Source organism: Oncorhynchus gorbuscha, linkage group LG16 (assembly GCF_021184085.1).
Source record: "Oncorhynchus gorbuscha isolate QuinsamMale2020 ecotype Even-year linkage group LG16, OgorEven_v1.0, whole genome shotgun sequence".
Taxonomy (NCBI): domain Eukaryota; kingdom Metazoa; phylum Chordata; class Actinopteri; order Salmoniformes; family Salmonidae; genus Oncorhynchus; species Oncorhynchus gorbuscha.
The window spans coordinates 47,255,837-47,277,260 of NC_060188.1; the positions used below are offsets into that span (position 1 = coordinate 47,255,837).

Sequence of the window (21,424 nt, forward strand, 5' to 3'; positions counted from 1 at the left end):
TACAACCTGTAATTTAAATGGAAATGTAATGGACATACACAAAATAGTCCAAATTGGTGAAGTGAAATGAAAAGAAAAAAATAGCTTGTTTCACAAAATAAAAACGGAAAAGTGGTGTGTGCATATGTATTCACCCCCTTTGCTATGAAGCTCCTAAATACGATATGGTGTAACCAACTACCTTCAGAAGTCACATAATTAGTTAAATAATAAAGTCCACCTGTGTGCAATCTAAGTATCACATGATCTGTCACATGACAGTATATATACACCTGTGCTGAAAGGCCACAGAGTCTGGAACACCACTAAGCAAGGGGCGCCATGAAGACCAAGGAGCTCTCCAAACAGGTCAGGGACAAAGTTGTGGAGAAGTACAGATCAGGGTTGGGTTATGAAAAAATATCCAAGACTTTGAACATCCCACGGAGAACCATTAAATCCATTATTAAACAACAAACATGCCAAGAGAGAGCTGCCCACCAAAACTCACGGACCAGGCAAGGAGGGCATTAATCAGAGAGGCAACAAAGAGACCTCCATAGTGGAGATTGGAGTATCTGTCCATAGTACCACTTTAAACCGTACACTCCACAGAGCTGGGCTTGTGCTTAAGGAAAAGACTAAGCAAACATGTTTGGTATTCATCAAAAGGCATGTGGGAGACTCCCCAAACATATGGAAGAAGGTTCTCTGGTCAGATGAGACTAAAATTGAGATTTTTGGCCATCAAGGAAAATGTTATGTCTGATACAAACGCAACACCTCTCATCACCCCAAGAACACTATCCCCACAGTGAAGAATGGTGGTGGCAGCATCATGCTGTGGATGTGTTTTTCATCTGCAGGGACTGGGAAACTGGTCAGAATTGAAGGAATGATGGATGGCGCTAAATACAGGGAAATTATTGAGGGAAACCTGCTTCAGTCTTCCAGAGATTTGAGAATGGGACGGAGGTTCTCCTTCCAGCAGGGCAATGATCCTAAGCATACTGCTAAAGCAACACTTGAGTGGTTTAAGGGAAAACATTTAAATGTCTTGGAATGGCCTAGTCAAAGCCCAGACCTCAACCCAATTGAGAATATGTTGTATGACTTCAAGATTGCTGTACACCAGCGGAACCCATCCAACTTGAAGCAGCTGAAGCAGTTTTGCCTGGAAGAATGGACAAAAATCCCTGTGGCTAGATGTGCCAAGCTTATAGAGACATACCCCAAGAGACTTGCAGCTGTAATTGCTGCAAAAGGTGGCTCTACAAAGTATTGACTTTGGGGGGTGAATAGTTATGCAAGGTCAAGTTTTCTATTTCTTGTCTTATTTGTTTCACAATAAAACGTATTTTGCATCTTCAAAGTGGTAGGCATGTTGTGTAAATCAAATGATACAAACCCCGCAACAATCCATTTAAATTCCAGGTTGTAAGGCAACAAAATATAAAAAATGCTAAGGGGGTGAATACTTTTGCAAGCCACTGTAGCCCCTGTTATTATGCTCAGTGCATCATATGACTTGCTTTAACCATTCATAAGGGTGGGTGTTAACTGGGGATGATGTATTGCCTTTAGGTTTTACATGCCACATACAGTACCTACTCAAGCGATTTTCTTTATTTTACTATTTTCTACATTATAGAATAATATAGAAAACATCAAACTATGAAATTACACATTGGGATTCAAGTAGTAACCAAAAGTGTGAACAAACCAAAATATATTTTATCACTTAGTGTCACCAGAAAAGCACCATCACACCACATCCTCCATGCTTCACGGTGGGAACTACACATGCGCAGATCATCCATTCACCTATTCTGCATCTCACAAAGACAGCGGTTGGAACCAAAAACCTTACATTTGGAGTCATCAGACCAAAGGACCGATTTCCACCGGTCTAATGTCCAATGCTTGTGTTTCTTGGCCCAAGCAAGTCTCTTCTTCTTAATGTCCTTTAGTCGCGGTTTCTTTGCAGAAATTCGACCATGAAGGCCTGATTCCATATGTGTTATTTCATAGTTTTGATGTCTTCACTATTATTCTACAAGGTAGAATTTTTTTTTTTTTTTAAATACACTGCTCAAAAAAATAAAGGGAACACTAAAATAACACATCCTAGATCTGAATGAATGAAATATTCTCCTTAAATACTTTTTTCTTTACATAGTTGAATGTGTTGACAACAAAATCACACAAAAATTATCAATGGAAATCAAATTTATCAACCCATGGAGGTCTGGATTTGGAGTCACACTCAAAATTAAAGTGGAAAACCACACTACAGGCTGATCCAACTTTGATGTAATGTCCTTAAAACAAGTCAAAATGAGGCTCAGTAGTGTGTGTGGCGTCCACGTGCCTGTATGACCTCCCTACAACGCCTGGGCATGCTGGAGGATGTTGCAGGCAGCAGAACGTTCTCCACGGCGTCTCCAGACTGTCACGTCTGTCACATGTGCTCAGCGTGGACCTGCTTTCATCTGTTAAGAGCACAGGGCGCCAGTGGCGAATTTGCCAATCTTGGTGTTCTCTGGCAAATGCCAAACGTCCTGCACGGTGTTGGGCTGAAAGCACAACCCCCACCTGTGGACATCGGGCCCTCATTACCACCCTCATGGAGTCTGTTTCTGAACGTTTGAGCAGACATGCACATTTATGGCCTGCTGGAGGTCATTTTGCAGGGCTCTGGCAGTGCTCCTCCTGCTTCTCCTTGCACAAAGGCAGAGGTAGCGGTCCACCTGCTGGGTTGTTCGCCTCCTACGGCCTCCTCCACGTCTCCTGATGTACTGGCCTGTCTCCTGGTAGCGCCTCCATGCTCTGGACACTACGCTGACAGACACAGCAAACCTTCTTGCCACATCTCGTATTGATGTGCCATCCTGGATGAGCTACACTACCTGAACCACTTGTGTGGGTTGTAGACTCCGTCTCATGCTACCACTAGAGTGAAAGCACTGCCAGCATTCAAAAGCGACCAAAACATCAGCCAGGAAGGATAGGAACTGAGAAGTGGTCTGTGGTCACCACAGGCAGAACCACTCCTTTATTGGGGGTGTCTTGCTAAATGCCTATAATTTCCACCTGTTGTCTATTCCATTTGCACAACAGCATGTGAAATTTATTGTCAATCAGTGTTGCTTCCTAAGTGGACAGTTTGATTTCACAGAAGTGTGATTGACTTGGAGTTACATTGTGTTGTTTAAGTGTTCCCTTAATTTTTGAGCAGTGTACATTTACATCCTGGAATGGGTCGGTGTGTCCAAACTTTTGACTGGTACTGTACATGGAATTAATTTCAGTGCACTCTGAGATTAGACTCTCAAGTGTCTTTTAGTCACTTGAGTGCATTGGTGGGAGACCTGTTCATAGAGGAGTTCACAAAGGATTTCTGAAGTCTTGATAGGTTGGGAAACTGTAGGGGAGACTGTTGGGGTAACTACTGTATTTGATTGATTATGTTATTGTCTATTGATTGCCTTTTGTATTTGATGTGTGTATTTTGTATGCAAAAACAAAAAACAGTAAATATAGGTAAACTGTTATTTGATTTCTAATCCAGGAAACCTGGTGACTGGCTTTGATTAAATAGTAGCCCATAGTCTGTTCAACTCTTCTGCAGCTGCTGACCATGTGACTAATTTTCAATATCTAAATGTTCCCTATTCTGTCTCTTCTGCAGTCTTCTTTTTTATTTCTCTCTCATTCCTGCTTTGTATCTTTTGATCTCTCTCTGACTCTCTCACTCTCTGTTCTGTACTTTCAGGATTTCAGTGTGTGATGAGGACAAGTTCCGCCACAATGAGTTCATCGGTGAGACGCGCATCCCCCTCAAGAAACTCAAGCCCAACCAGACCAAGAACTTCTACAACTGCCTGGAGAAACAGCTACCTGTAAGTTATCTCCAAATTGCCTTTTTCGTCTACCCATTTAAAACCAAAATGAAGCATATCCAGGAAAATTAAACATATCCTAAGTTAAATTGCTTATTTTGTTTCCACTGCTAAGTTAAAAGAATGTTATTTTATGTGCAGATATTTTGCCTAAATACCTTGTGTTGCAAGACAGCAATACTGTATGTATCCTGTTATTAATTGTTTTAATGTTTTCACCTTTATTTAACCAGGTTGGCTAGGTGAGAACAAGTTCTCATTTACAACTGCGACCTGGCCAAGATAAAGCAAAGCAGTGCGACACAAACAACAACACAGAGTTACACATGGAATAAACAAACATACAGTCAATAACACAATAGAATAAGTCTATATACGGTGTGTACAAATATGGTAAGATAAGAGATACAATAAATAGGCCATAGTGGTGAAATAATTACAATATAGAAATTAAACATTGGAGTGATAGATGTGCAGAAGATGAATGTGCAAGTAGAGATACTGGGGTGCAAAGGAGCAAAACATTTTTTTTAAATAACAATATGGGGATGAGGTAGTTGGATGGGCTATGTACAGGTGCAGTGATCTGTGAGCTGCTTTGACAGTTAGTAAGGGAGATATGAGTCTTCAGCTTTAGTGATTTTTGCAATTTGTTCCAGTCATTGGCAGCATAGAACTGGAAGGAAAGGCAGCCGAAGGAGGAATTGGCTTTGGGGGTGACCAGTGAGATATACCTGCTGGAGTGCGTGCTACGGGTGGGTGCTTCTGTGGTGACCAGTGAGCTGAGATAAGGCGGGGCTTTCCCTAGCAAAGACTTATAGATGACCTGGAGCCAGTGGGTTTGACGACGAATATGAAGCGAGGGACAGCCAACGAGAGCATACAGGTCGCAGTGGTGGGTAGTATATGGGGCTTTGATGACAAAACGGATGGCACTGTTATAGACTGCATCAAATTTGCTGAGTAGAGTGTTGGATGCTATTTTGTAAATGATATCGCCGAAGTCAAGGATTGGCAGGATAGTCAGTTTTACTAGGGTGTGTTTGGCAGCATGAGTGAAGGATGCTTTGTTGCGAAATAGGAAGCCGATTCTAGATTTAATTTTGGATTGGAGTTGCTTAATGCGAGTCTGGAAAGAGAGTTTACAGTCTATCCAGACACCTAGGTATTTGTAGTTGTCCACATATTTTAAGTCAGAACTGTCCAGAGTAGTGATGTTGAACAGGTGGGCAGGTGCGGGAAGCCATCGGTTGAAGCGCATGCATTTAGTTTTACTTGCATTTAAGAGCAGTTGGAGGCCACGGAAGGAGAGTTGTATGTCACTGAAGCTCCTGTGGAGGTTTGTCATCACAGTGTCCAAAGAAAGGCCAGAAGTATACAGAATGGTATTGTCTGCGTAGGGGTGGATCAGAGAATCACCAGAAGCAAGAGTGACATCATTGATGGATATAGAGAAAAGAGTCGGCCTGAGAATTGAACTCTGTGGCGGCCCCATAGAGACTGTCAGAGGTCCGGACAACAGGCCCTCCGATTTGACACACTGAACTCTGTCTGAGAAGTAGTTGGTGAACCAGGCGAGGCTGTCATTTGAGAAGCCAAGGCTGTTGAGTCTGCCGATAAGAATGGGGTGATTGACAGAGTCAAAGCCTTGGCCAGGTTGATGAATACAGCTGCACAGTACAGTCTGTTATCGATGGCGGTTATGATATTGTTTAGGACCTTGAGCGTGGCTGGGGTGCACCTATGACCAGCTCGGAAACCAGATTGCGTAGCGGAGAAGGTACGGTGGGATTCGAAATTGTGGGTGATCTGTTTGTTAACTTGGCTTTCGAAGACCTTAGAATGGCAGGGTAGGATAGATATAGGTCTGTAGCAGTTTGGGTCTAGACTGTCTCCCCCTTTGAGGAGGGGGATGACCGCGGCAGCGTTCTAATCTTTGGGGATCTCAGACAATATGAAAGAGAGGTTGAACAGGCTAGTAATAGGGGTGGCAACAATTTTGGCAGATCATATTAGAAAGAGAGGGTCCAGATTTTATAGCCCGGCTGATTTGTAGGGGTCCAAATTTTGCAGCTCTTTCAGAACATCGGCTATCTGGATTTGGGTGAAGGAGAAAAGGGGAGGCTTGGGCAATTTGCTGTGAGGGGTGCAGGGCTGTTGACCGGGGTAGGGGTAGCCAGGTGGAAAGCATGGCTATTCGTAGAAAAATGCTTATTGAAATTCTCCATTATCGTGGATTTATCGGTGGTGAACGTGTTTCCTAGCCTCAGTGCAGTGGGCAGCTGGGAGGAGGTGCTCTTATTCTCCATGGACTTTACAGTGTCCCAGAATGTTTTGGAGTTTGTGCTACAGGATGCAAATTTCTGCTTGAAAAAGCTAGCCTTTGCTTTCCTAACTGCCTGTGTATATTGGTTCCTAACTTCCCTGAAAAGTTGCATATCAGGGGGGCTATTCGATGCTAATGCAGAACGCCACAGGATGTTTTTGTGCTGGTCAAGGTCAGTCAGGTCTGGAGAGAACCAATGTCTATTTCTGTTCCTGGATCTACATTTTTTGAATGGGGCATGCTTATTTAAGATGGTGAGGGAAGCACTTTTAAAGAATAACCAGGCATCCTCTACTGATGGAATGAAGTCAATATCCTTCCAGGATACCGGGGCTAGGCCTGCTCGCTGAAGTGTTTTAGGGAGCGTTTGACAGTGATGAGGGGTGATCGTTTGACCGCAGACCTATTACGGACTGAGGCAATGATCGCTGAGATCCTGGTTGAAGACAGCAGAGATGTATTTGGAGGGCAGGTTGGTTAGGATGATATCCCTGAGGGTGCCCATGTTTACAGATTTGGGGTTGTATCTGGTAGGTTTATTGATAATTTGTTTGATATTGAGGGCATCAAGCTTAGAGTGTAGGATTTCCGGAGTGTTAAGGATGTCTCAGTTTTGGTCACTTAATAGCACGAGCTCTGACGATAGATGGGGGGCAATCAATTCACATATGGTGTCCAGGGCACAGATAGGGGCAGAAGGTGGACTATAGCAAGTGGCAACGGTGAGAGACATGTTTCTGGAAAAGTGGATTTTTAAAAGTAGAAGCTCAAATTGTTTGGGCACAGACCTGGATAGTAAGACAGAACTCTGCAGGCTATCTCTGCAGTAGATTGCAACTCTGCCCACTTTGGCAGTAATATCTTGTTGGAAAATGTTATAGTTAGGGATTCAAATTTCAGAGTGTGCTAAAGTAGTGAATAAAACAAACTTAGGGAGGAGGCTTAGCATGCATGGACCTTCTGTAGCTCAGTTGGTAGAGCATGGCGCTTGTAACGCCAGGGTAGTGGGTTCGATCCCCGGGACCACCCATACGTAGAATGTATGCACACATGACTGTAAGTCGCTTTGGATAAAAGCGTCTGCTAAATGGCATATATTATTATTATATTTTGCATGAAACCAAGGCTTTTACGGTTACAGAAGTCAACAAATGAGAGCGTCTGGGGAAAGGGAGTGGATCTAGGCACTGCAGGGCCTGGATTAACCTCTACATCACCAGAGGAACATAGTAGGATAAGGGTACGGCTGAAGGCTTTAAGAACTGGTCGTCTAGCACGTTCGGAACAGAGAGTCAAAGGAGCAGGTTTCTGGGCGTGGTAGAATAGATTCAATGAATAATGTACAGACAAAGGTATGGTAGGATGTGAATACAGTGGAGGTAAACCTAGGCATTGAGTGACGATGATAGAGGTATTGTCTCTAGAGACACCATTTAAACCAGTTGAGCTCACCACATGTGTGGGAGGTGGAACAAACGGGTTAGCTAAGGCATATTGAGCAGGGCTGGAGGCTCTACAGTGAAATAAGACAATAATCACTAACCAAAACAGCAATGGACAAGGCATATTGACATTAGGGAGAGACATGCGTAGCCGAGTGATCATAGGGTCCAGTGAGTAGCTAGGCGGGCTGGAGACATGGCGATTCAGACAACTAGCGGGCCGGGGATAGCAGATGGGCCTTAGAGGGACGTCGCAACGGAATAAGTCTGTTGTAGCCCCCTCGTGCGGTTACGTCGGCAGACCAGTCGTGATGGATTAGCAGGGCTCTGTGTAGTAAAAGAGTCCAGGCCAATTGTCAAAATAGGTATTATAGCCCAAGGAGTGGCTGATGGACCTCTTCAGCTAGCTGGGAGATGGGCCTAGAATAGGCTAGCTCCAGGTTAATTTGTGCTTGCTTTCGGGACAGAGATGTTAGCCAGGAGTAGCCACTCGGATAGCAGCTAGCTAGCTGCGATGATCCAGGTGAAAAGGTCCAGAGCTTGTGGTAGCAATCCGGAGATATGGAGAAGAAGTAGTCAGATATGCTCTGGGTTGAATCGCGCTGTGCAGACTGGCAGGAGCCTGACTGCTACGCAATTTTGGATTAGAAATAATACATGATGGACCTTAAAACTATACTATTCTCCTGTATCTTAGTCCATTTCGCTCTGACATCATTCATCCATATGTATGTATTCTTAATTCATTCCTACTTAGATTGGGGGTTATTGGGTATGTTGTGTAATTTGTTAGATATTACTCGTTAGATATTACTGCACGGTCGGAGCTAAAAGCAAAAGCATTTCGCTACACCCGCAATAACCTACTAATCACCTGTATGTGACCAATAAAATTTGATTTGATTTGAAAACATTTCATATACCCGTACATCCCCTTTTAACACACTGTAAATTAACTTCATGAAAAAACCACAGACATTTCAATGGAGCACCAATTACTGAGGGCTCAGTTCAACACTGCCTCTCTCCCTGAATTAAGCTGGTTTACAACATTAAGAACCGGAGAGAATGACAGTCTCTCATAATCTACACAAGGAATTATATTTACTCATGGGCTTTTAACAAGGACTGGCCATGGATGCCCGAGGCATTTGTTTTACTCACGAGCTACTTACTTAGCGCACTGGAGGATGTTTCTAGCTATTGTTGTTATTTTACAGTACTGTCGCTAGTCATGTAGCTCCACCTTAATTGGAATTTAACTCAAGCTCTACAAAATGGATACTTAGTTGAGCTGCAACATTTGATCCTCCAAACTTTCTCCACATCTGGGTTGCTGTTTCCAAGAACCTTAGTTTGGAAGCTTTCCTTCTTACGAAAGACTGATTGATAGGGATGAGCCCTTAATTAATATTCAATCTTTTATCCGAGCGTGTCGTTAAAATCTCCTAATTTCATTGGGTTTAAGAGCGCTCACAGAAATGTGTTTTCTCTTACCATCAACAGCACTGGAGGGAATCTGCTCCGACTACTCAGAGAAGGCTTAGCCCAGTCTGACTGAGCATCACTGTCTTTCTTTCCATGCTGGCTTTACAACATGCAGCCTTTTCATCAGCCTGTGGATTACTGAGCTACGTGCTGACATTGTGTGTTAATGTGCTGACCTTCATGTCTTAAAGTAATGATGGACTGTCGTTTCTCTTTGCTTATTTGAGCTGTTATTGCCATAATATGGACTTGGTCTTTTTCGAAATATGGCTATCTTCTGTATACCACACTTACCTTGTCACAACACAACTGATTGGCTCAAACGCATTAAGAAGGAAAGAAATTCCACAAATTAACTTTTATTATTAAGAAGGCACACCTGTTAATTGAAATGCATTTTAAGTGACTACCTGCTCATGAAGCTGGTTGAGAGAATGTCAAGAGTGTCCAAAGCAGTCATCAAGGCAAAGGGTGGCTACTTTGAAGAATCTCAAATATAAAATGCAAGACAGCTTTGCGTTTTTAATGAGAGAAGATATGCAAAGCTTTTGATTTTAGGCCTGAGACTTCATCTCGGCATAACAACACCATGCCAATATACAGTGGGGCAAAAAATGTATTTAGTCAGCCACCAATTGTGCATATTCTCCCACTTAAAAAGATGAGAGAGGCCTGTAATCTTCATCATAGGTACACTTCAACTATGACAGACAAAATGAGGAAACAAAATCCAGAAAATCACATTGTAGGATTTTTAATGAATTTATTTGCAAATTATGGTGGAAAATAAGTATTTGGTCAACTCCAAACAGGCAAGATTTCTGGCTCTCACAGACCTGTAACTTCTTATTTAAGAGGCGGCTCTGTCCTCCACTCGTTATCTGTATTAATTTCACCTGTTTGAACTTGTTATCAGTATAAAAGACACCTGTCCACAACCTCAAACAGTCACACTCTAAACTCCACTATGGGCAAGACCAAAGAGATGTCAAAGGACACCAGAAAAAAATTTGTAGACCTGCACCAGGCTGGGAAGACTGAATTTGCAATAGGTAAGCAGCTTGGTTTGAAGAAATCAACTGTGGGAGCAATTATTAGGTAATGGAAGACATACAAGACCACTGATAATCTCCCTCGATCTGGGGCTCCACGCAAGTTCTCACCCCATGGGGTCAAAATGACCACAAGAACGGTGACCAAAAATCCCAGAACCACACGGAGGGACCTAGTGAATGACCTGCAGAGAGCTGGGACCAGAGTAACAAAGCCTACCATCAGTAACACACTACGCCGCCAGGGACTCAAATCCTGCAGTGCCAGACGTGTCCCCCTGCTTAAGGGGGACATCTTTTTAAGTGGGAGAACTTGCACAATTGGTGGCTGACTAAATACTTCTTGCCCCACTGTATCGTCCAAACACTGGCTTCTCTGGCATTTGCTCTCTTTAATAGAAGATATACAAACCTCAAACATTCTGACAATTCAGTGTGCATTCCATTTGATCTGTCCCCCCACCAACTTCCAATTTACTATGTCAAGCTTTCTTTCTCTTTATGTGCTCACCCTCGCTCTCGCTCTCTCTCTCCATCCATTGCCCTCTTTGGTCTGCATTTTGTTTTGTTGTTATTTTTAAAAGTTTAAACCAGGAGGCTATCTAAGGGTGTCTCTGTGAAGCCCTGTGCAAACGCTCTATGAGGGTTACGTAAACGAGACAGAGTAGTCACACAGCGGGGCTGGAATCATTAGAGACGCTTCCTGCACAGCCAATTAGCTAGCGTCATTAGCAGAGAATTATGGGCAAAGTGCATTTCCGATAAGGTGGAAAGTGAGTTGGAAAATTTGCACATCTTAGATTTTGAATGTAATCGAGATGAATAGGAGATGAACTGCGAAGAGTTGCTCTGTCCTCTGTGCAGTCACTCCTGACAAGTATGGACTTGGACTATCATGCATGGAGATTGATTATAAGTGTGTTCCAAGAAGTTCACAGCAATACTTATTTTGCAAATCAAACTCGATTGGGTTCCCAATCTGATCAATGGACATTTTGCATTTGGAAAAGAAGCCCATCTAAAAAAGCCCTTACTGAAAACTTGGTCATTAACCCTAACTGGTGGAGCTGCTATGTACATCCCACTCAGTCCCCTCCACCAGGTTCCTCATGTAATGGGTTGTGGGTGTGAATTTTAACTATTGTAACTTCTGGTGACTGCAAGTGTTCCTCTAAACTGTTGATCGACTGTTGGACCTCATGAAGAGCCACCTTGGATCAAAATGTTCTAAATAATGGTGGTATAGTATACGGTATATAATGGGCTGTTCGTAAGACTATGTTTCTATCGAGCACGACACCTTCACTATGCTCCTTTCCTTTGACCACTGTGTGTCCCCACTCCTTTACCCGCAGATTGACAAGACAGACGACAAGTCCCTGGAAGAACGAGGGCGCATCATGATCTCCCTCAAGTACAGCTCCCAGAAGTCTGGCCTGGTGGTGGGCATCGTCCGCTGTGCCCACCTCGCCGCCATGGACGCAAACGGCTTCTCAGACCCCTATGTCAAAACGTAAGTTTGTCACACAGCCTAGCGACAGCACATGTTCCCAAACGCATGTACTTAAGACCTCTAGTTGTACTGATTTTTACTCATCATCCCTTAGGTCTATATGTAATCAATCTCTGGTTTATAATTTTCTCTGTTTTTATTAAACAAATAAAAGTTAATTCCATTTGGAAATGTTGAATGATACACTACTAGACCAACACATTTGATCCTGGTGTTGAAAAACAGGCAAAGATGCAACTCTGCATCTCCTATCTGCCAATATGTAATGATGCAAGAAATTCAGATTACCATGCACTCACAAGGAAAATTACACAAGAAAAATAATTACATAATTTACATTTAGCCAAAATTCCTTGCTATGCCTAGGGCTTGCAATCATTATCCAATTGCCAGCAGACCAGAGCAAGATCCAAATGGAGTCCTTGGAACAGAACAGATAGCAGCAGTGTTTCGGCAGTGAATCTCCGGTGATTACTCCTCAACATGAAAGAGATGTACTGAGCAAGAGGCCATCCTGAGGGCTGCAATTATGAACAAGTGTTCTTTTAATCACACCTGAACATTACTGCACTTCTTTCATCTCGCTGAACGATGGAAGTGAAATGAACACATGGCTCTGGTGAGAACTCGAAAGAACAAAGGAGGAAGAAGACTCATTGGAAGAGAGGATGGCAATTCTAACCAACAATTGAGAACCGCTCCCCAAAGCCCGAAATGGATGACTTCGTCAACCATTTTGAAAAGAAGGTCGACGACATCCGATCCTCGTTTGCTAAGTCAAACGACACCGCTGGTTCTGCTCACACTGCCCTACCCTGTGCTCTGACCTCTTTCTCCCCTCTCTCTCCAGATGAAATCTCGCGTCTTGTGACGGCCGGCCGCCCAACAACCTGCCCGCTTGACCCTATCCCCTCCTCTCTTCTCCAGACCATTTCCGGAGACCTTCTCCCTTACCTCACCTCGCTCATCAACTCATCCCTGACCGCTGGCTACGTCCCTTCCGTCTTCAAGAGAGCGAGAGTTGCACCCCTTCTGAAAAAATCTACACTCGATTCCTCCGATGTCAACAATTACAGAATTACAGCAGTATCCCTTCTTTCTTTTCTCTCCAAAACTCTTGAACGTGCCGTCCTTGGCCAGCTCTCCCGCTATCTCTCTCTGAATGACCTTCTTGATCCAAATCAGTCAGGTTTCAAGACTAGTCATTCAACTGAGACTGCTCTCCTCTGTATCACAGAGGCGCTCCGCACTGCTAAAGCTAACTCTCTCTCCTCTGCTCTCATCCTTCTAGATCTATCGGCTGCCTTCGATACTGTGAACCATCAGATCCTCCTCTCCACCCTCTCCGAGTTGGGCATCTCCGGCGCGGCCCACACTTGGATTGCGTCCTACCTGACAGGTCGCTCCTACCAGGTGGCGTGGCGAGAATCTGTCTCCTCACCACGCGCTCTCACCACTGGTGTCCCCCAGGGCTCTGTTCTAGGCCCTATCCTATTCTCGCTATACACCAAGTCACTTGGCTCTGTCATAACCTCACATGGTCTCTCCTATCATTGCTATGCAGACGACACACAATTAATCTTCTCCTTTCCCCCTTCTGATGACCAGGTGGCGAATCGCATCTCTGCATGTCTGGCAGACATATCAGTGTGGATGACGGATCACCACCTCAAGCTGAACCTCGGCAAGACGGAGCTGCTCTTCCTCCCGGGGAAGGACTGCCCGTTCCATGATCTCGCCATCACGGTTGACAACTCCATTGTGTCCTCCTCCCAGAGCGCTAAGAACCTTGGCGTGATCCTGGACAACACCCTGTCGTTCTCAACCAACATCAAGGCGGTGGCCCGTTCCTGTAGATTCATGCTCTACAACATCCGCAGAGTACGACCCTGCCTCACACAGGAAGCGGCGCAGGTCCTAATCCAGGCACTTGTCATCTCCTGTCTGGATTACTGCAACTCGCTGTTGGCTGGGCTCCCTGCCTGTGCCATTAAACCCCTTCAACTCATCCAGAACGCCGCAGCCCGTCTGGTGTTCAACCTTTCCAAGTTCTCTCACGTCACCCCGCTCCTCCGTTCTCTCCACTGGCTTCCAGTTGAAGCTCGCATCCGCTACAAGACCATGGTGCTTGCCTACGGAGCTGTGAGGGGAACGGCACCTCAGTACCTCCAGGCTCTGATCAGGCCCTACACCCAAACAAGGGCACTGCGTTCATCCACCTCTGGCCTGCTCGCCTCCCTACCACTGAGGAAGTACAGCTCCCGCTCAGCCCAGTCAAAACTGTTCGCTGCTCTGGCCCCCCAATGGTGGAACAAACTCCCTCACGACGCCAGGAGAGCGGAGTCAATCACCACCTTCCGGAGACACCTGAAACCCCACCTCTTTAAGGAATACCTAGGATAGGATAAGTAATCCCTCTCACCCCCCCCCCTTTAAGATTTAGATGCACTATTGTAAATTGACTGTTCCACTGGATGTCATAAGGTGAATGCACCAATTTGTAAGTCGCTCTGGATAAGAGCGTCTGCTAAATGACTTAAATGTAAATGTAAATGTACTCGCAGCCCAGATTTACAAATGTCCTCTTTTGCGGGCTTGGAAGGAGATCTGTGTCCCAAATGGCACCCTATTCCCTATATAGTGCATTACTTTTGTCCAGAGGGACCTGGTCAAAAGTAGTACACTACATAGAAAAGCAGTGGAAAAGTATGTTCTGTTGAATAGAGAAGGAGAGCTGAAATGGTTATCCTGTCCTCCGACACCCAGTCGTTATGTCATGGCTGTCTAACACATCATGTAGTGGCTGTCTGGCTTCAGAAGGCTGCCAGACACTGAGTCGCTCCACCCCACTGTGTTAATGAAACGCTGGGCTTTTGTACTTGGCCGGTAGCCCCTTTGTACACACACACACACACACACACACACACACACACACACACACACACACACACACACACACACACACACACACACACACACACACACACACACACACACACACACACACCAGTTGTTGGGCAGTGGTCCCACCAAGTGTTACACGTGGTCGAGGGCTAACATTTGATTGACAGGCTGGGTAAATGTATGACAAGCATTACATGTTGGTGAGAATAGAGATTCTAATACTTTATACCACAGCGTTGTTGTATACTCGTTTCTGATTGGCTACAAGGGCATTCTGGAATGGACATTAAAACCAGACAATGGGTCAGTTGGAAAAGATATTGGTGCACCTTGCAGTCATGACACAATATTGCATCATAATTGCAAGGTGTCCCAATATCTTTTCCAACTGTCCCGTTGTCTGGTTTTAAAGTCCATTATGTGCTTACACATGCAGAACGTACTTGCTACAAAGTTACAGAAAGCTAAACCAACAACTACACAAACTGAAATTGGATACATTGTAAACGGAAGTCCAACGAGGAAAAAAACTTAGCCAGCTTGCATTGATTTGTTTTTGCAGATCATTTTTTGGAGCATCTGATGACTTAACATGTTGAATGATGAACATGAACTTATCCCCACCGCTGCCAAATCCTCCCATATATTCTAGTTTGACCAGCTGTTTTCAGCAACTGCTATTTTTGAATTCGGTTGTCATATTGGCAGGTTTGCTAGCCACAAACTATTTAGCTAACTTCTAGCCTTGTGTTTGATATGCAATGCGATCTCCTCGTAATTAACAATCAGTGTTTGATGTGCATGTGACAAGTAAAGTTTGTTTTGATATGTTGACGGGTGTTCTGACGAGAAGGCAAACTTTCTAGCTATGCCAGGCAAAATCGGGCATTATCATCTTATTGTTATGGATGTATCCATATGAATGTCAATAGAAAACAGCTACTTTGCTATTGTTCTGGCTGCAGAGGTCGTGACTTTGTTAGCCTTAGCTAGTTAGCAAGCAAGGGATAAGAACGTAGCCAGCGAGCATTGCAACGGAAGATAAAGCATGAGCGACTGCATGGCGTCCATAAATATCGAACTAGTCAAATGAATGACTTTGATGAGAAAGTTTCGAATTTGCTTTAAAAAATGAAAATATCAACAATTATTTTCTATTTCTACCAGGTGCTTTCATATTTCTTTCTTTTGCAACTGTGGTATAAGCGGGATAAACAGATTAAACAAATGCAACAGAATAACATTTGCTGTTATTCTGGCTGCAGAGATCGTGACTGTATAGCTAGTTGGCTAGCTAGCAGCAAGCAAGGATAAGAACGTTGCCACTGAGCATGGCAACGGAACATTAAAAAAACAAACGACTGGGTTTCGTCCCTAAATAGGGGTGGGAGGGCCAAGAGACCCGAGGTGGCTGAATGGAGTACTAAGGTTTGGATGTAGGGTTTGAGCATAGCCTGAAGGTAGTGAGGGTTCAGTTCCTCAGGCTTGTAGAGGATGCAAGCTTCGACTGGAAGCCAGTGAAGTGTGCGGAGGAACGGAGTGACATGAGAGAACTTGGGAAGGTTGAAAATCAGGTAGGCTGCAGCATTCAGAATAAGTTGCAGGGGTTTGATGGCACAAGAGGGAAGCCCAGCCAAGAGCGAGTTACTGTTGTCCAGACGGGTTTTGGACCTGTGCCACTTCATGTATGAGGTAGCGTCATACTCTACAGATGTTGTAGAGCATGAAACTGCATGAGCGAGTCACTGCTTTGATGTTTGCAGAGAATGACAGGATGTTGTCCAGGCTCATTGTAAGGTTCTTTGCACTCTGCGAGTGTGACACTATCAACCGTGATGGAGAGGTCTTTGAGCGGGAAGGCCTTCCCGGGAGGAAGAGCAGCTCCGTCTTGTCGAGGTTGAGCTTGTAGTGGTGGACCGACATCCAAGTTGAGATACCTGCCAAGCACGCAGAGATGCGTGTTGCCACCTGGGTGTCAAAAGGAGGGAAGAAGAAAAGTAGTTGAGTTTCATCCACATAGCAATGATAGGAGAGACCATGTGAGGATATGACGGAGCCGAGTGACTTGGTGTATAGAAAGGAGACGGCCTAGAACCGTGCCCAGGGGGACACCAGTAGTGAGTGTACGTGGTACAGACACAGATCCTCTCCACGTCACCTGGTAGGAGCGGCCTGCCAGGTCAAATCCAATCAAAGAATGAGCCTGGGATGCCCTGCCCTGAGAGGGTGGAAAGGAGGATCTGATGGTTCATGGTGTCAAAGGCAGCAGGTAGATCTAGGAGGATGAGAACAGAGGAGAGGGAGTCAGATTTGGCAGTGCAGAGAGACTCCGTGACAGAGAAGAGAAGTCTTGGTTGAGTGACCCGTCTTGAAGTTAGGGTTAGGTTAGGGTAAAGAAGATTGTTTGGATTATCCCAGATTATACACTGCTCAAAAAAATAAAGGGAACACTAAAATAACACATCCTAGATCTGAATGAATGAAATATTCTTGTTAAATACTTTTTTCTTTACATAGTTGAATGTGCTAACAACAAAATCACACAAAAATGATCAATGGAAATCAAATTGATCAACCCATGGAGTTCTGGATTTGGATTCACACACAAAATTAAAGTGGAAAACCACACTACAGGCTGATCCAACGTTGATGTAATGTCCTTAAAACAAGTCAAAATGAGGCTCAGTAGTGTGTGTGGCCTCCACATGCCTGTATGACCTCCCTACAACGCCTGGGCATGCTCCTGATGAGGTGGCGGATGGTCTCCTGAGGGATCTCCTCCCAGACCTGGACTAAAGCATCCGCCAACTCCTGGACAGTCTGTGGTGCAACGTGGCGTTGGTGGATGGAGCGAGACATGATGTCCCTGATGTGCTCAATCTCAATTAGATTCAGGTCTGGGGAACGGGAGGGCCAGTCCATAGCATCAATGCCTTCCTCTTGCAGGAACTGATGACACACTCCAGCACATGAGGTCTAGCATTGTCTTGCATTAGGAGGAACCCAGAGCCAACCGCACCAGCAAATGGTCTCACAAGGGGTCTGAGAATCTCATCTCGGTACCTAATGGCAGTCAGGCTACCTCTGGCGAGCACATGGAAATGCCACCCCACACCATGACTGACCCACCGCCAAACCGGTCATGCTGGAGGATGTTGCAGGCAGCAGAACGTTCTCCACGGCAACGGCGTCTCCAGACTCTGTCACGTCTGTCACATGTGCTCAGTGTGAACCTGCTTTCATCTGTGAAGAGCACAGGGCGCATTTGCCAATCTTGGTGTTCAAACGTCCTGCACGGTGTTGGGCTTGTAAGCACAACCCCCACCTGTGGACGTTGGGCTCTCATACCACCCTCATGGAGTCTGTTTCTGACCGTTTGAGCAGACACATGCACATTTATGGCCTGCTGGATGTCATTTTGCAGGGCTCTGGCAGTGCTCCTCCTGCTCCTCCTTGCACAAAGGCAGAGGTAGCGGTCCTGCTGCTGGGTTGTTGCCCTCCTACGGCCTCCTCCACATCTCCTGATGTACTGGCCTGTCTCCTGGTAGCGGCTCCATGCTCTGAACACTACGCTAACAGACACAGCAAACCTTCTTGCCACAGCTCGCATTGATGTGCCATCCTGGATGGGCTGCACTACCTGAGCCACTTGTGTGGGTTGTAGACTCCGTCTCATGCTATCACTAGAGTGAAAGCACCGCCAGCATTCAAAAGTGACCAAAACATCAGCCAGGAAGCATAGGAACTGAGAAGTGGTCTGTAGTCACCACCTGCAGAACCACTCCTTTATTGGGGGTGTCTTGCTAATTGCCTATAATTTCCACCTGTTGTCTATTCCATTTGCACAACAGCATGTGAAATTTATTGTCAATGTGTTGCTTTCTAAGTGGACAGTTTGATTTCACAGAAGTGTGATCGACTTGGAGTTACATTGTGTTGTTTAAGTGTTCCCTTAATTTTTTTGAGCAGTGTACTGTATGTTCATGCGCCAGAAGTATATAGTTTCTCTAAAAATCATACATTGTGTGGCCAGGCTGGTCTAGCGGTAATAATAATACTGCAGGTTCTGGCACAGGGTTGGTTTGAATCGGCTTACTGCCCTATGGCTCAACCACTATCTTTCCCCATTGTCAGCCTCTCTCATTATCTATACATTATCATTTTCAGTAATGTACGGCAGTAATCATTTCTTTGCAATACTATTGCCATGTAACAAGATTATTCAAATACAATAACTACACAGCCTCCATAGGTGTTCATTCATCTGTCATAGCACCTCAACATGAGCACGGCGACACACAGCACTTAAGGGAATTGAACATCGGCTAATTAATTGACTGGATTTGGAGACCTGAAATGATGGGGTGGTGAGTCGGAAGCAGGTGCAGCGTTTTAATAAAAACAACTAAACCAAGAACACGACACTAACATAAGGCAGTACGCAAGACCAATACCATACACAAGAACAATCATATTGGTTCACAGGTGTGCATAGTGATGAGTGCCGGGTGTGCGTAATGATGAATCCCAGGACCGGTGGTTAGTACTCTGGCGACGTCATATACTGGAGGGGAGGAGCAAACATGACAGTAACCCACTCTGACATGCGGCTCCAGCCGCAGGACGAGACCAACCAAGGGGACGACCCCCGAGGATGAGGAGCGGGTCGGTCCGAGTGGCAAAGGTGGAATTCATGGATGATGTTGGGGTCCAGAATGTCCTCCACTGGAATCCAATGCCACTCCTCTGGGCCATACCCCTCCCAGTCCACCAGATACTGGAGCCGACCCCCCACGACGTCGGGTGTCCATAAGGGATCTGACAGCGTACTGTAACGGTTTTGACTTGAGGTTATTATTTATAGGGGTGCCAGGTAGGTTGTGCCTACCAGAGAAAACATTAGTTTCTCCTTTTAGTTTGGGTGGGAATGAGTCCCATCTGGTCCGTCAAGTCTACACCAATACAAAGGACGTATGTAAAAGTCAGGATGGAAATAACTTTTCATAAACCCTTAAAACATTGAAAAGAACTTCAAAAACAATTATATTCTGTTGCGTGGGTTGTATTAGCAACAACAATGATTACACACATATATAATAATATCATAATGAGTTCTGGTTCCTCCAGAAATGTCCTGTACCTCGGGCCTAAAAAGAGTCCTGCCCGGTAGAGTTCAGGGAACTCAAGTGACTTCTGTCACGCAATGTTTGTCCGTTCATTCCGTGTAGCATAAACCCAGTATTAATCATACCATCAATAGAACAATAAGTTTACCACAGACCTTTAAAGCGTATCACTCTTAATAAGTCCTCAACTACAACTAACAACATAAATCACAGTATACATCACATCAAAACAAATGAAATACCGTATACAAAAAGGTGGTAGTCAGTCGGTCAGTCAGACAATCCAATCCGCCAATAGATCTCCCGCGGAGAAAGGCCACGAAGAACGGAGAGGTGTAGTCCAGGGACGCAAAGAGTGGATCCGATCCTGGGTAAACTCTATTAGGCAACAAAACACACGTTTAACGGCAACAAAACAACGGAATAGAGAAGCTTCTTCGGGAACTGAGGGTTGAACACATCCTCAGTCACGTCTCCATCACAACCCCCCCTTTTGCGCAGCTGATACTGGCTATTTAATTGGGAATTAAAGGGAAAGCGCCCTATTGGAAGGAGCTGCACTGAGACGGTTCAGAAAAATTCAGGGCCGTCACAGTACGACGGGCTCCCCTCGATGTCCAAGGGGGTGGAGGTGTGTCGTTGGGGACAGCATCAGCTAGGAGACCAGGAACCACCTCGCCTGAGAAGAGAGACATGAAAAGGGTGAGATACTGTAGTGACTGGGTAATTGTAACCTGTATGTCACCTCATTGACCCTCCAGAGAACCTTGAACGGCCCCAGATCCAGGTGCTCAGTATCTTGCAGGACAGGCACAGTGGGAGGTTCCTGGTAGAGAGCCAGACGTGATCCGCAGGATGGAACACTGCGGTGACGGTCTACCTGCTTCTTCTGGTGATAGACGGCACGCTGGAGTCAAACCAACCCAACCTACAAGGCCCACCCTTGGGGAGGGAGGTGAGAGGGGTGGCGACGACCCTGAAGTTCCTGATGAAGCGCCGGTAAAATTTGGCAAACCCTAAAAAATGTTGTAACACCTTGATGGTGGCTGGGACTGGCCATGACCTTATCGCATCTACCTTCTTGTCCTCCACCCTCACTCCCCGAGGGCTGATTTGGTAGCCTCTGGTGGAATTGGTACTTCTTTGCCTTGACGAATAGGTGGTTTGCTAAGAGGAGTTCCGAGACTGCTCGAACGCGAGTGATGTGATCTTCCAGGTTGGTCGAGAAGATCAGAATATCATTGATGTACACAATCACTTGACGTCCAAGCATGTCCCTGAACACCTCATTGACGAACACTGACTGAGCATTGGCTTAGCCAAAGGGCATAACCAAGTACTCGTAGTGACCAGACATCGTGTTGGACGCCGTCTTCCACTCCTCCCGGATGTGACTGAGATTGTAGGCACTCTGCAGGTCCAGTTTGGTGGAGAACCGGGCCCCGCGGAGCTACTCGATGGCTGACGGCACCAGCGGGAGAGGGTAGCAATACTTCGTGGTGATGTCATTGAGTCCACGGTAATTGATACAAAGGCGTAATCCTCCCTCCCTCCTCAGCCACGAAGAATAAACCAGCCGACACAGGGGACTTGGACCTGCGGATGAAACCCTTTTGGAGCGCCTCTTGAATGTAGTCCTCCATGGCCTGGGTCTCAGCCACCAACAGAGGGTAGACGCATCTGCACGGAGCT

The 21,424-nt window shown here is 45.4% G+C and overlaps 1 protein-coding gene across 2 annotated transcripts in view; it reads left to right on the top strand.

Annotated features, from left to right (window-relative positions):
* LOC123999706 (double C2-like domain-containing protein beta) overlaps positions 1-21,424 on the top strand; it is a 323,615-nt gene that overhangs the window by 287,338 nt on the left and 14,853 nt on the right. For both annotated transcript variants that reach the window (XM_046305710.1, XM_046305711.1), the window contains 2 exons: positions 3,755-3,881; positions 11,545-11,702. In XM_046305710.1, coding sequence (XP_046161666.1) covers positions 3,755-3,881; positions 11,545-11,702 — 285 coding nt within the window. The remainder of the gene's footprint in view (positions 1-3,754; positions 3,882-11,544; positions 11,703-21,424) is intronic.